The 12,704-nt window shown below is 34.5% G+C and overlaps 1 protein-coding gene and 1 long non-coding RNA gene across 7 annotated transcripts in view; one reads left to right on the forward strand and one right to left on the reverse strand.

Annotated features, from left to right (window-relative positions):
• LOC111504652 (uncharacterized) overlaps positions 1 to 1,510 on the reverse strand; it is a 122,524-nt gene extending 121,014 nt beyond the window's left edge. The window contains exons 1-2 of the long non-coding RNA XR_012464619.1: positions 1,110 to 1,510; positions 867 to 1,041 (exon numbers count right to left, since the gene is read on the reverse strand). This is a non-coding gene — a long non-coding RNA (uncharacterized lncRNA). The remainder of the gene's footprint in view (positions 1 to 866; positions 1,042 to 1,109) is intronic.
• The window catches only part of LOC111507947 (aminopeptidase A), a 123,302-nt gene that overhangs the window by 68,913 nt on the left and 41,685 nt on the right, over positions 1 to 12,704 (forward strand). The window contains exon 1 of one of the 6 annotated variants that reach the window (XM_074171623.1): positions 6,199 to 6,236. The exons of the other annotated variants lie outside the window; for them this stretch is intronic. Coding sequence (XP_074027724.1) covers positions 6,214 to 6,236 — 23 coding nt within the window. The 5' untranslated portion in view covers positions 6,199 to 6,213. Of the gene's footprint in view, positions 1 to 6,198; positions 6,237 to 12,704 lie in introns of those variants that run through there. 6 annotated transcript variants of the gene reach the window in all.

Below are 12,704 nucleotides of genomic sequence, written 5' to 3' on the forward strand. Positions count from 1 at the left end.
CTGTTCAGGATTTACTACCATCTCACCAATTATTTGCACTTGCTGTTCTTCCGAAGTGAACGGATGACCTGGGTGCTTTTTGTAATGTTCGCTACCGGTAGTTGTGAATTTGGATACAAGTTCCCTAAAATATTTTCTACAGATAGGACGATTCGGAAAACGTTCATTGAAAATCCTTTCGGTCTCGTGAAAGTTACGCGTCGCATCGCAAATAAAAATCGCTTCAGTTTTTTCTTCCGATGGACGAGAATTGACCATTTCAAAGATTGTTGACGTGGTACCTTTCTACTAGTAAAACCGAAAACTAAATGAGAATATTCTAACTGACAATGATGTTCATTGTCGTACTGACATTTTTTGTCATTTCTATAAACAAAAAATAACTCAACAAACCTTATCGGGTTGTTGGAATTGCCATAAGGCAGATAAAAAGGAATATTTCTAGAAATATCGATATTAATTTGTTTGTTTTCATGAAATTATTAAATGTTTCATCATTTTATAGTAGGTGAAGATATTGACTTCATATTCTAGAGTTGTGAATTATTAGTCAGCAGCTTCAAAATGATGTATCAAAAGACCCTCCTCTTCATTTAATTTTTTTTCCAGATGGCGCCCAGTCGCCATCTTGAAAGTTTCATTTGTCAATTCTACTTCAAAATTAAGTATTCATGCATTTATTTCATTATCCCAAATTTCAATTTTTTGAGTTGATTCGTTAAAAAAATAAAAGGGGGGACAATAAAGAAATGCACTGTATAATGTTAAATATAGGCATCAGTTTCACTTCACCACTGAATGCTCTTTCAATTCTTATGTTTATTGCTTTCGTAATGATTGTTTCAAAAAAAAATAAAATCGTTTACTTATCCTCGATGATTCTGCTATCCAAGTTCACCAGGTGAAAAGGTGTAGCAATACAAATCTCTAATTAGTCGCAATGCTTCAGAAAGTGAAACAGGCTGAAACACTTCCCTCGAGATACGCAACTAGTGTAGGAAACTCGTAAATATGGAACGTGGCCCGTGAGAAATGAAACGTCTAAAATCATGAAAAATTCAAGGTATTTTCAAAGTTTATATTCCTAAAAGATAATGTCGAACGCTCACCTCCTTATGTCGAAATCCCTAGCACAACAGGACACGTTTCGAAATCAATTTATTATTTAATCCAAACTCGATTGAATCAAGGGTTGAATTCGCTTCCAAATAACCCAAAATGCATCATACATTCAACCCCTTACAGCCTTTGAAATGTGAATCCGCACTTTAGCGGAAATCAATCAATGATAGTAAAAACATTTACTAGGCGAATCTTCATGATTTTCTCCAGGTATCGCAGGTACGTCGTTTCGAATCTGTACCGAGCCCAAGAGTTTTTGTCGCGCAGAAAAGAAATTCATGAAGAAGTACTATTTTTATAGGGTGTTTGTGATACATGGAATATATACAATTGAAGTTAATTCGATGCAACGAAATAAAAAAATATCGTAACAGTATGTCCCAGTTCATTAGATTTCCAGTAGATTAGATTTCCCTTCTAATGAGAAATGTTTCCACTAACTTCTAGAAAATGACAGAAAATTCTTATTAATTGATATCAAGAAAAGCTTTTGGATTTGACAATATTTTATTATCATTATCAAAATTTTAAAAGTAATAAGGTAGCACCTAATGAGTAAATCAGTTGATTTAAACGAGGATCAAAGCCTAGGTGGTTTTGGCTTTCTAATCTTTGTACAAAAAATGATGGAATCTTCCAAAGAAAAGAATAAAGCAAAAAATTAAATGGTTTTATTTAGCTTACCGTTTTTTTGGGTCAAATTTAGTAGTTGAATTTTGACCCCCTTCCTGTTGACAGATTGATCTGATATTTTGTAAACACATTTGGTTTCGATGACAATACAATTCAATAAATAAATCTGAAGAAATGAACTTTGAACGTTCAAGCCAGTCTCAATCCATTCAACCTATCAGAAAACAACTACTTCCCTGGCTAATACCACGAAAGGCGTTGGATTATATCCGACAGACGTCAGTGCAGGAATCTTCACAGAACATTTCCTGCATATGCAATTGGCAATACAACTGAAAGAGTCGACTTTCAATTTTGAAACTGGCACACACCCAAATTGAAAGTTGACTCTTTCAGTATTGCCAATTGCATATGCAGGAAATGTTCTGTGAAGATTCCTGCACTGACGCCTGTCGGATATAATCAAACGCCCTTCGTGGTATTAGCCATGGGAGTAGTTGTTTTCTAATAGGTGTCAGTCCATTCAACCTACTGTGTAGGTATATCTGAAACTGGCGTGAACCTTTAAAGTTCATTTCTGTAGATTTGTTCACTGCCAGTCTTCAAACATATCCCACTGACTAATAAGAAAAATTCAATAAATTCTGTATCATTGTGAATTCACGATGGACATAGCTACAAAATGACGGATTACATATTTTCTCACAACTACCTCAATATGGGTACCAAATGATAGGGCTTGACTAGTAGAATAGTAGTACACTTTGGAAAAGATGCAAATTCAAGATGGCCGCAGCTACAAAATGGCGGATAACATATTATTTTGCAACTACCTCAATATGGGTATCAAGTGACAGATCTTGACTGGTAGAATAGTAGTACACTGAGACACAGATGCAAATTCAAGGTGGGCGCAGCTGCAAAATGGCGTATTGCATATTATTTCACAGCTACCGCAATATGTTGCGCTCCAATATTGACGTATCCAAAGGATTGGTAAACGGTGCTATCGGCTACATTGCAGAAATTGCTTGGCATCAGTTTCGTCGAACTCAAATGTACGAAACAGAGGTGTACCGTCAGTTCATATTAATTTTGGAAGAGACGGCGTACATCTCATCCACCAGAAAGGCATACAGTTTCCAGCAAAGTTCAATTATGGGACGGTTGAAAGAAGGATGTTAACCTCATTTCATCAGTTCGGACTTCCATTGTCTAATATAATATAAATTGATGTGAAATCCCTGAAAAAATAAAAAGATTAACCGAAAATAACAATTTTATTAAAACAAAAAACTGAAATTACAAGGAAATAACATACAAGCTACAACCAGAAAAATAAAAAATTGAAATAGTAATAAAAGCTGAAAATTAAAGATATTATTAATAAAAATGAAAAATAAAATTTAAAAGATTCCAAACAAGTTACGCCACGACGTTTCGATTGTTAGTATCCACAATCGTCTTTGGGTGATAACTGGACTTATTCCTCCGAGATCTGACTATTTATAGGTCATTCGGGTGCTATCACTTTTCACCTATCCCCTCTTTCCGCTTCATTGGTTTTAGCGGGAGATGACCGTTTGGCGGGAGTTGGTCGTTTTTCGCTTGATAAGAGGTTTCCATATGTTACGTATCTCTACGCTAGCTTGACTAAATGCGTTATTGGACAACATATACGCGGCTTCCTTGAATTGTCTCCTAAACCAGTGTTCCTCTTTGTGAATGATTTCAGCTTGAGCCCATTTGATATTATGTTGATGAGTCCAAACATGCTCTGCTATTCCGGATTTGCTGGTTTCCCTTCGCTGTGTGTGTTTTTTTTGCTCAGCAATGCGAACTTTCAATGGCCTCTTAGTTTCACCGATGTATGATTCTCCGCACTCCTAGGGTATCCGGTAAATGCAATTCTTGGAATCGCAGTCCGCGTTTGATGGCCTGGTTTTTGTGAGGCTGCTACGGATAGTGTTCCCAGATCTGAAGCAGGTCCTGATGTTATAATTGGATCCAATCCTTCTCATCCTTTCCGATAATCCTCTGATGTAGGGAAGTACAAGTACTGGTTGTGACGGCTTCTCTTCCTTGTGGAGCTCTTGCTGTCTTCTAGCTAAAGCCTGTTCTACCATCACTCTGGAGTAATCATTCCGTTGAAGGTCATTTTTGATGATGCCTATTTCTTTTTCGAGACCTTCCTTTGTATTACAGAGCTCGAAAGCACGGTCTAGTAGAGTCTTGATGATTCCTCTCTTAGTCGATTGATGGTGGTTGGATTTCTGGTTCAGATACTGTCATGTGTGAGTGGGTTTTCGATATACAGAAGTTTCCCATTCAGTGTCGACCAATACGTCTAAGAAAGGCAATTTGTTGTGGATTTCCTTCTCCATTGTCTTTCTTAGACGTATTGGTTTTTTGTAAATATCAAAGATATCGGAAATTTCAAAAAAGATCCTCAAAGAGGAAGAAATTTCCAAAAATAAGTCCCACCTCTCGGAACTCTATCACCAGTATTTATAATTTTAACAAAGAGGCGAAACTAACGCTATATAAAAGCGGGCAATGCGCGTCCTGCACGGGCTTAACGGACCTTTCAACGATAAAAATTAGTTTAACCCATTGAATATCATTATTAAGAAAAATTTCACGTACCTTCTAGACACTTGAATAAACAAAAATCCATGAAAAAAATTTTTCCCGTGATTATTTTATTAGATATACTTCAGTTAATCAACTAATTTTTACAAGTTTTAAATTTACATGAAAACCCAGATAATTTTTAAACTAAAAACCTCAAATTTTATTCACTTCTTGGAGCATTTCTTGAAAGCCTTCTCAAAATATTTCCGTTGGAAAAATTAAAAAAATTTGATTTGCCACTTTGTTATTAATAATCAAAGACGTTAAAAAGTGAAAAATTCAAATGAAGCAATGGAAAAAAATTTTTTTTTTCAAAATTCAAATTTATTCGTATTCTTATTATTTAAATTTACATAAAAATGATTTTTCATAATTTTTAGCTCTATTTGTTTAAAAAACTATCATAAACGAATATAGATATTGTTTATAAGATATTTAAACATTTTTTTCTTGGTTAAATTATCATAAACTGAGTTTGAATTATGAAAAATCCCCTTTAATGTTGATAATTAAGAACCAAATCATAAACAAAGAGAATTTGGCTGTTAACAACAAAATGATTAAATATTGTCAAAACACAAAATTTTTAGGATTATACATTGATGAAAGTCTTTTTTGGAATACTCATATTGGGATGTTGAAAAAAAAATCAGACCCATTTTAGGAATATTATTTAGGATTAGGAATTTTATTCGATTAAAATATCTCAAATGTATATATTTCTGTTTGGTATATTCAAATCTACAATATTTCATTTCAATTTGGGGAACAGCTAATTTATCAATAATAAATCCTCTCAAGAGACTGCAAAATAAAATAATAAAATGTATATTCAAATTACCATATCTTGAACCTACGTCAAATTTATATATACCACGTGATCTTTTAGATATTCAGTCTATTTTCCAATTGAAAATTTGTTCTTTCATTCATTCCGTTAGAAAAAATCACAAACATTCGAATCTGGAATTCAATCAAATAAATACCATCAATGATCATAATACAAGACAAGCAAAAAAACTACTAGTTAAATCATATCACTCAAAATTTGGGGAGAAACCAATATTTCATTTAGGAGTTAAAATATATAATAATCTTTCAGAGAAACTAAAAATGAATCAAAAAACAAAATTCAAATCGGAATTGAAAAAGTTTCTGCTTTCTTCCTCTAATTAAAATTCTGATCTCCAAATTACATTTTTTTGTTTTTAATTACCATTATAATGGTAATTATAGCACCTGCTCCAGAGAAATTGCTCAATACAATATTTTGCAACCGCAAGGGTGGCTGTGAGTCGCGATGTGGATGCATGGAATCGGGGTTGAAATGTTTTTCAGCTTATGGCCCGTATAATGGAGAAACTTGTCTCAATGCTTTACTACATCAGAACGATGTCAATGAAAACAGAGCCTTGGACCCCGAAATCATGAAAGACCTGGAGACAAATGTCGTGGAAGACGACAAAAAAGAGGACTTTTAAATATTACAGCGGTCTGATAATGACGATGAATAAGAAGAAGATAATTAAAATTACAAGTTTTAGTTCTTGCAATTTTTATTCATTTTTTTATTTTCACAATCATAAATGTTTTAATAAAAATATTACCATGTAGGTTTTGAGAAAACTCTTAGGATGTCAAGATACAAGTTTACACAAGTGAACATACTAACATGACTGGACTATCAAGCGTTTTCATACAAATCATATGATTGAGTAGCAAAAAGGAGTGCAACTCTCCAGATTTGACAAATATATTTACAGTTCATTCAAGAGCGGTGAATAGTATGCTGAATAATAAATACCAGTATATGTGCAAATAGTTATGCATAACGCATGTTCAATAAGGTAAACGTTAGGTAATCGTGAACGGTACGGACGAGAAAGATCGAAACAAATGAAAGTCGGAATATAAGTGATTTAGAAAGTTTCGTGATGACCGCAGCCAAGTTAAATATAACAGACAAACGGAATTTTAATTCATTAATGATCGGTTTTACACATTCGCTAGTTTCAGTTCCTGAGAATAATTACTATATTTTGCAATACGATATGTTTTGAATAGTAATTATTTTCGTGTTGAAATTATTTTGAATAGCTTTCGTTGATAGTAACAGGTGAACGCTCAATGTAGCACAAAATGAAATATAAACAAAAATTACGTCATTCTTAAGCGACTTGACAGTTTTGTTTAAGGAGTTTGGTCATAAATGAGTAAAATATAGCTCATTTCCTTTGAATTTGTGAACTCTAAAACTTAGGGGCTATTAGAATAATTACGAAAGGAATAAAAATAGCAACACAGCCATAGCGACAACTAGACCAAACTATAACTATTCCAATCCGAGGTTCAGTAAATGTACACAAATTTGATTTTTCAGAGGGGCCGCAATGAGGACAAAATAGTATTGCAATGTACTTTCAATGTATTCAAATTGAGAATTTTGGAAATATAAATTTGCAATACCTTAATACCAACAGAAATGGAAAACGATATGATTCAATCTAGCGTGGTATTAGCTGGTAAAGTAGTTGTTTTCCGGCAGGCATTTACCAGAACATACTGTGTAGGTAGTTGGGAGAGATGAATGTTATATTGATGGTTTAGTCTTTGAAAATTAATACGGAAATCGTTATTCTTCGAAGTGAAAGAAAATAAAGATCATTTTATTTACTGTTGCCATTTCAGATCATCAGGAAACAAGTCACAATCATTCACATTCATTACAAACATTTCAATTTGTTGCTCTATAATATTATTTCATTTTCATAATTTTTGCTCCATTTTTCGCTGCATGTGGTCAATGCATTTTTTTTTCACTTTTCTGACGTAGCTATCGCATTATAGAAGATGTCAGCAAAATTAAATGTAGTATTATGTTCTGTCATAATTTTTTTATATCAGCCCAAATTAACTCTTTAGGATTAAGTTCGCAGTCATATGGTGGTAGCCTTTAAAGAACTTAATTTAGAATTTTAGCTTAAAGTTCCACTCAAAGTGGAACACAGCCAGTCTTGAATATTATATTTCCTTGATGATCTAGTTGTAATTTTTCCAGTTTTCTAGAATCAAACGGAGCATTGTCTTCATAGAATGGGGAATCCATGTGGGCGCTTCCAGTCTTTGCAAACCTTCACATGGAAGACTTTGAAACCAGAGTTATTGACATATCTCACCTCAAATCTACGTGTTGGATTCGATACGTGAATGACATTATGTTATATGGTCTCACGGATTTGAAAGTCTCCTTACATTACCAAACCATATGAATTCCTTACATTCCGAGCTAAAATTCACAATGGAAGTCGAAAATAACAATTCTCTGCCATTGCTGGGTTCTCATCACTTGATCCAACAATTCCTTCTCACACACTATTTACTCAAAACCAATCCATATCAACCGCTAGGTCAATGCTAAGTCCCATCATCACAGTGTCAAGTTGATTACGTTTTAAATCATCTCATACATAGGTCTGTCAGACTCACTGACAGCCACAACAGATCCAACGAATCCAAATTCGTCATTCGCCAAAACGACAATCCCGAATACCAAATTCAAAGATCCATCCAACTTCTGAAAACCTATACCCCAGTTCACAAACAGCCCGATGAAACGACAGACCACCCAAAAGCTTTTCCTACAAACACTTGAAGATACGATACCCAATGAGCCATAGGGCATATACGAAATACCATCTAGCACCTGCTGCAGAACTTACATCAGCCAGACTATTAGACGAGTCTCTAGCAGAGTCTATGACCATGAACTTGCTGTTCGAAAATCAGATTCAGCTACATCCCTCTTCAGGAACCATCGTGAAACCTGCCACACCATAAGCTTCGAAAACATCAAAACCACTGAGAAATCTCTCCAAGCTAGGATAATCCACGAAGCTATTGAAAATGAAAAACGTCCCAACTGCCTCAACAAACATGATGATTCAGAAAGATTACCTCATTCATGGAAATCATATCTGTCACGCAGTACATCTCCAAAGTACTGTAAGTCGCACCCCCGTTTTCAGCAACTCCACCCTCATCCATAATACTGATCCACCCCCTACTCACCCAGAGACATAAATATAATACCAGACCAGATCCTGTAAACCCACAGGCGTCGTTGGGAGACCCATGCAAACCGCAGACACGTGTTGACACGTGTTTCTGGCTCATTAGCTGTTATTAGTACGGTATAGCCAAGTGTCAAGTAATAGACCAGGGCTGAAGCCTTCAGAAATAGTAAAAAGTTAAAAAAATAATAGTATGATGAAACCCGTTACAAAAGGGAGGGAATATGATAAAAATGAAAGGAAAAATAAAGTACGGGCGATGGAGAAAAGGTAAGGGCAAAGTTGTAGGTAATAAAACGATCTACAACTTTTGTATTCACAATTGTTTCACATAACCTCAAAATTCATGTGAAAAATTCCAAGTTTTTGGTTTTTCATTTTCATCTTTTTCAAGAAAAATTGTGTACGAAATTTGGTGAAAACTTACATTTTTATGTCCCAAATACACTGTAATTTACTTGATTTGATATATTTATTTTTCACCTTATTTTGACTTAATTTCAAAAAAGCGCCCTAATTTTCAATCGAAAATTCTCGCGTCAAAATATCAGCTTTTTTCAAAAAGTCGGTGTGCTTTTTGTTGGTTTAAATCTCTACTTTCTGAAGGTGTAAAAAAATATACATTACTATAGTAAATGTTCTCAGAAAAAACAAAAAATCGAAAAAAACTCGAATTCGATTTTTTTTATCATTATGTATAATTTCGAGCTATTTATTAAAATTTAAACTATAATTACTCGAAAAACGTAAGATTTCATGTTACATTGATAAAAGAAAAAATTGCAAATCCCAATATACTACTATAATTAACAAAGAAATAAGTTAATGAAGTTAATATTTAATAAGACATCTACAATATTTTGAGATGGTTGTAGAATCTTCTTCAAATAATATTTGTAGATGCCTATTTATTGCTGTTTTAAAATAATTTATATACCTGAGTGACCTACGGAAAACTTTAGGTATCTCATAGAGAAGTGGGGAAAGAGAAAAATGTTTATCTAACGAGAAAAACAAGGACGAAATAATAAAAACTTTAATGAAAAGATTACAGTCACAAGCGTTTTCCTGTAAACAAGAAAGACATAATAAAGACCTCGATAGAAATTGCCAGATACACTCATGTCATTGTTGTGGATCAAGATATTGATCTTTTGGTCCTGTTAAATCAATTGAATTCAAATAATCATGACATTCATTTTCTCAAACCAGGTTCTGGAAATGTAAGGGATCTATTTTTCACGTCTAATAGTTTGAAACACGAATCTTTTAAAAATATTGTTGCATTTCTGCATTGTTTTTTCGGTTTTTCTGGATTTGCCGGAAAAGGAAAAAAAGTATCGTTAATTCATTATTAGATGCTAAAAATTTGTCAAATTTGGCCAATGTTTTTATTAGAAACTAGTTGTTGCCCGCGGCTTCGCCCGTGTAAAATTTGGTAGTTGTAGTACTAATTATTAGTACTATGTTGCTGTATCGCTGCTGTTCCAATGTTTTGACAGAATCAGAATCAACAAACTTAGGCGTGCGCAGAAAAATTGATATCCTATAAACCTTCTCTATGAAAAATTACCTACACATGTCAAGTTTCATCACGATCGGTTGAGCGATGTAGAAGTTTATCACTTTATCACCAACCAACTAACCAACAAACATCCATTTTTATATATTAGATATGCAAGTAAAGAAGATATAAAAAAATGGATTACAATAACTCAAATGTATTTATAAATGTAAAAATGAAAACATACACTGAACAGTGTATTCGGGTCATAAAAAAATAAGTTTTCACCAAATTTCGTAAAAAATTTTTTTTTTGAAAAAGATAAAAATTAAAAACCAAAAACTTGGTTATTTGAATTTTTCACATGAATCTTGAGGTTATGTGAAAAAATTGTGAATACAATAGTTGTGGATCTACCTACAACTTTGCTCTTCAACTTTTTTCCGTAGGACTTGTAGTTTTGCCGGAAATCCAGATAAACCATTTTTCACCCTTAAAAACTCACCCTCTCTCACTTCCCGAACTTAGGTGACCCGCAATTTATTTTTCCCTTCATTTATATCATATTCCCCTCCTTTTCTATTGGGTTTCATCCTACTGTTATTTTATGCTTTCAAAAATTATCGACCCTGGTCTATAAGGCAACACTTGGTTGCAAGGAACAGTACAAATGCACGGTCATCAGCAGAACTCAGCCGCACTTTGTGGTTTCGGTTAGGTCATCTCGGGTTAGAGATTTTACTAAATTCACCACTTGGCTATACCGTATTGATGACAGCTAATGGGCCAGAAACTCGTGTCTGTGGTTCGCATTTCTGATGTTTATCCAACCATTTTCAAAAGTCGGAGATTATTGTTTTCAGTGGATATATTTATACCAAATCAAACAATGGTGTGATTTCTTTGTTCCACTTTCTATGTCAACTGTTTTTTTTTCATGAAACTAGACTCGTGAACCATACAGAGAAGAATGAACTCGGATTAACGAGATAATACTCCAACGGATGACACACTTTTCTCAAAGAAGTCGAACAAATATGTAATCAATTCGTAAAGGTATTTCCGTTCCACTTGATTTATCCAAAAATAATCAGAAGGTCGTTTTGCAGAAATAAACTTATGCAATTATCAGCATTTATCATACGGTAAAACTCACAAGGTTAACGAGATTGGCATTAACTAATCTCATTGCTACGTTAAATGGAATTTCATACAAGGAATTAGATTGCGACGTATTTTACAATGTGATCTTTGAAATTGTATATTTCTTATCTGTGTTAGTAAAACAGTCGTCAAGTATTATTATCTCGTTCACATTTTTGACATTAATCTTACATTTCAAGTTACGAAATCTCCAAAAAGGCGTTATTTATCTGAAACTCTTGTCACATTTCATTTGAGAAATCTACCTACAGTGTCAATGAAAATCTACTGAAATCTACTGCAATATATTTGAAGAGCACCAACATGGTGAAAAGTTGAGTCTTCGACCACTAGGTGGCGCTTGTGAAGACATTTGAATAGCATGACTTAATCTAGAAGACCTTGGCCTTCTTACGGGTATGGCCAATGGGCGTGGTCTAGTACTTGAAATAGCAATTTGCTTTCAAATTGATTCTTTGTTGTTGATTATTTTGAACTCTTAAACTATTTCAAGTATTAGATTTCAAGATTCAAAAACAGAAATGTTTTCATGTTTGAAAAGAAACTTTGAATCTCTTGACTGTTTGAAAACAAAAAGTGAATGGATGTTATGTATTATTATCTTCTTCTTCCTCTATTCGGAGGTCGGAGATATTCAGAAAACAACAACAAGCAATCGGGAAATGGATGTTTTACGATCTGTATCCATTTTGTGTTCTATTTATCGAAGCGGGCAAAACCTAGAAATAATGAATTCATGTCATTTGCGGCCACAATTCATCTACTGCAATTTTTCAATTCGTGTTGAAAATCTACCGAAAAAGTAGAAATCTACCGCATGTGGTCACCCTGTACGTCTATTACTAATGACATAGGGAAGATATTAGGTTGTTTCAAAAGCTTTGCCCGTTTTTAGGGGTCTACTTCAAACTGTAATATCTCAGTGAATACTCATTCAAGTATCGAATCATTTGAATCAGTGCCCTTTTGCCAACGTAACACAAGTCGAATAATTCCGTCAGCATAAAAATTGTGTGTTCGGGAATCGATAAAGTCGACGAAGGCCGTTTTTGCCTAATCCTGATTGGCGAAGGCTCTACCGGTGAGAAAGTTATCGAAGTGCTGGAAAAGATGGTAGTCCGTTGGCGAGAAATTTGTGAGTATAGTGGGTGATGCAGAACTTCGACGCTCAATTCGTTTAATTTTTGGATGGTGATTTGTGAATCGTGCTGACGGGCGTTGTCGTTGAGCAAAATCGGTTCTGCTGACCGGTTTGACTTAAAATATATTCCGAAAGTATCGGGCAATAATGAAATTTCTGAAGAAAGGCGATGCTACGATGAAAGGGCGACCGGTATCTCGAAGGTTCCGTAGAGACAGCTGATAGGCTCAGTGTCATTCATCCTCTCAGAACGGATACACACACCTTAGGATTAAGCCATCGTTGGGATGCCATTCAGTTAGGGAATAGCAGAACCACAAGTGATTCTGTCAATCCCGTATCCAGCTACGTGGCTACGTGGAAACAGGCATCCGATGGCCGGTTTGCTCAATCCCCACATCCCTAGCCAATGCACTCACCAAAAAAAGCATGCACA

The sequence above is a fragment of the Leptinotarsa decemlineata genome, unplaced genomic scaffold (genome assembly GCF_025532065.1).
Source record: "Leptinotarsa decemlineata unplaced genomic scaffold, Ldec_3_MD MMD2_tig00000026_RagTag_RagTag, whole genome shotgun sequence".
In the NCBI taxonomy this organism is placed as follows: Eukaryota; Metazoa; Arthropoda; class Insecta; order Coleoptera; family Chrysomelidae; genus Leptinotarsa; species Leptinotarsa decemlineata.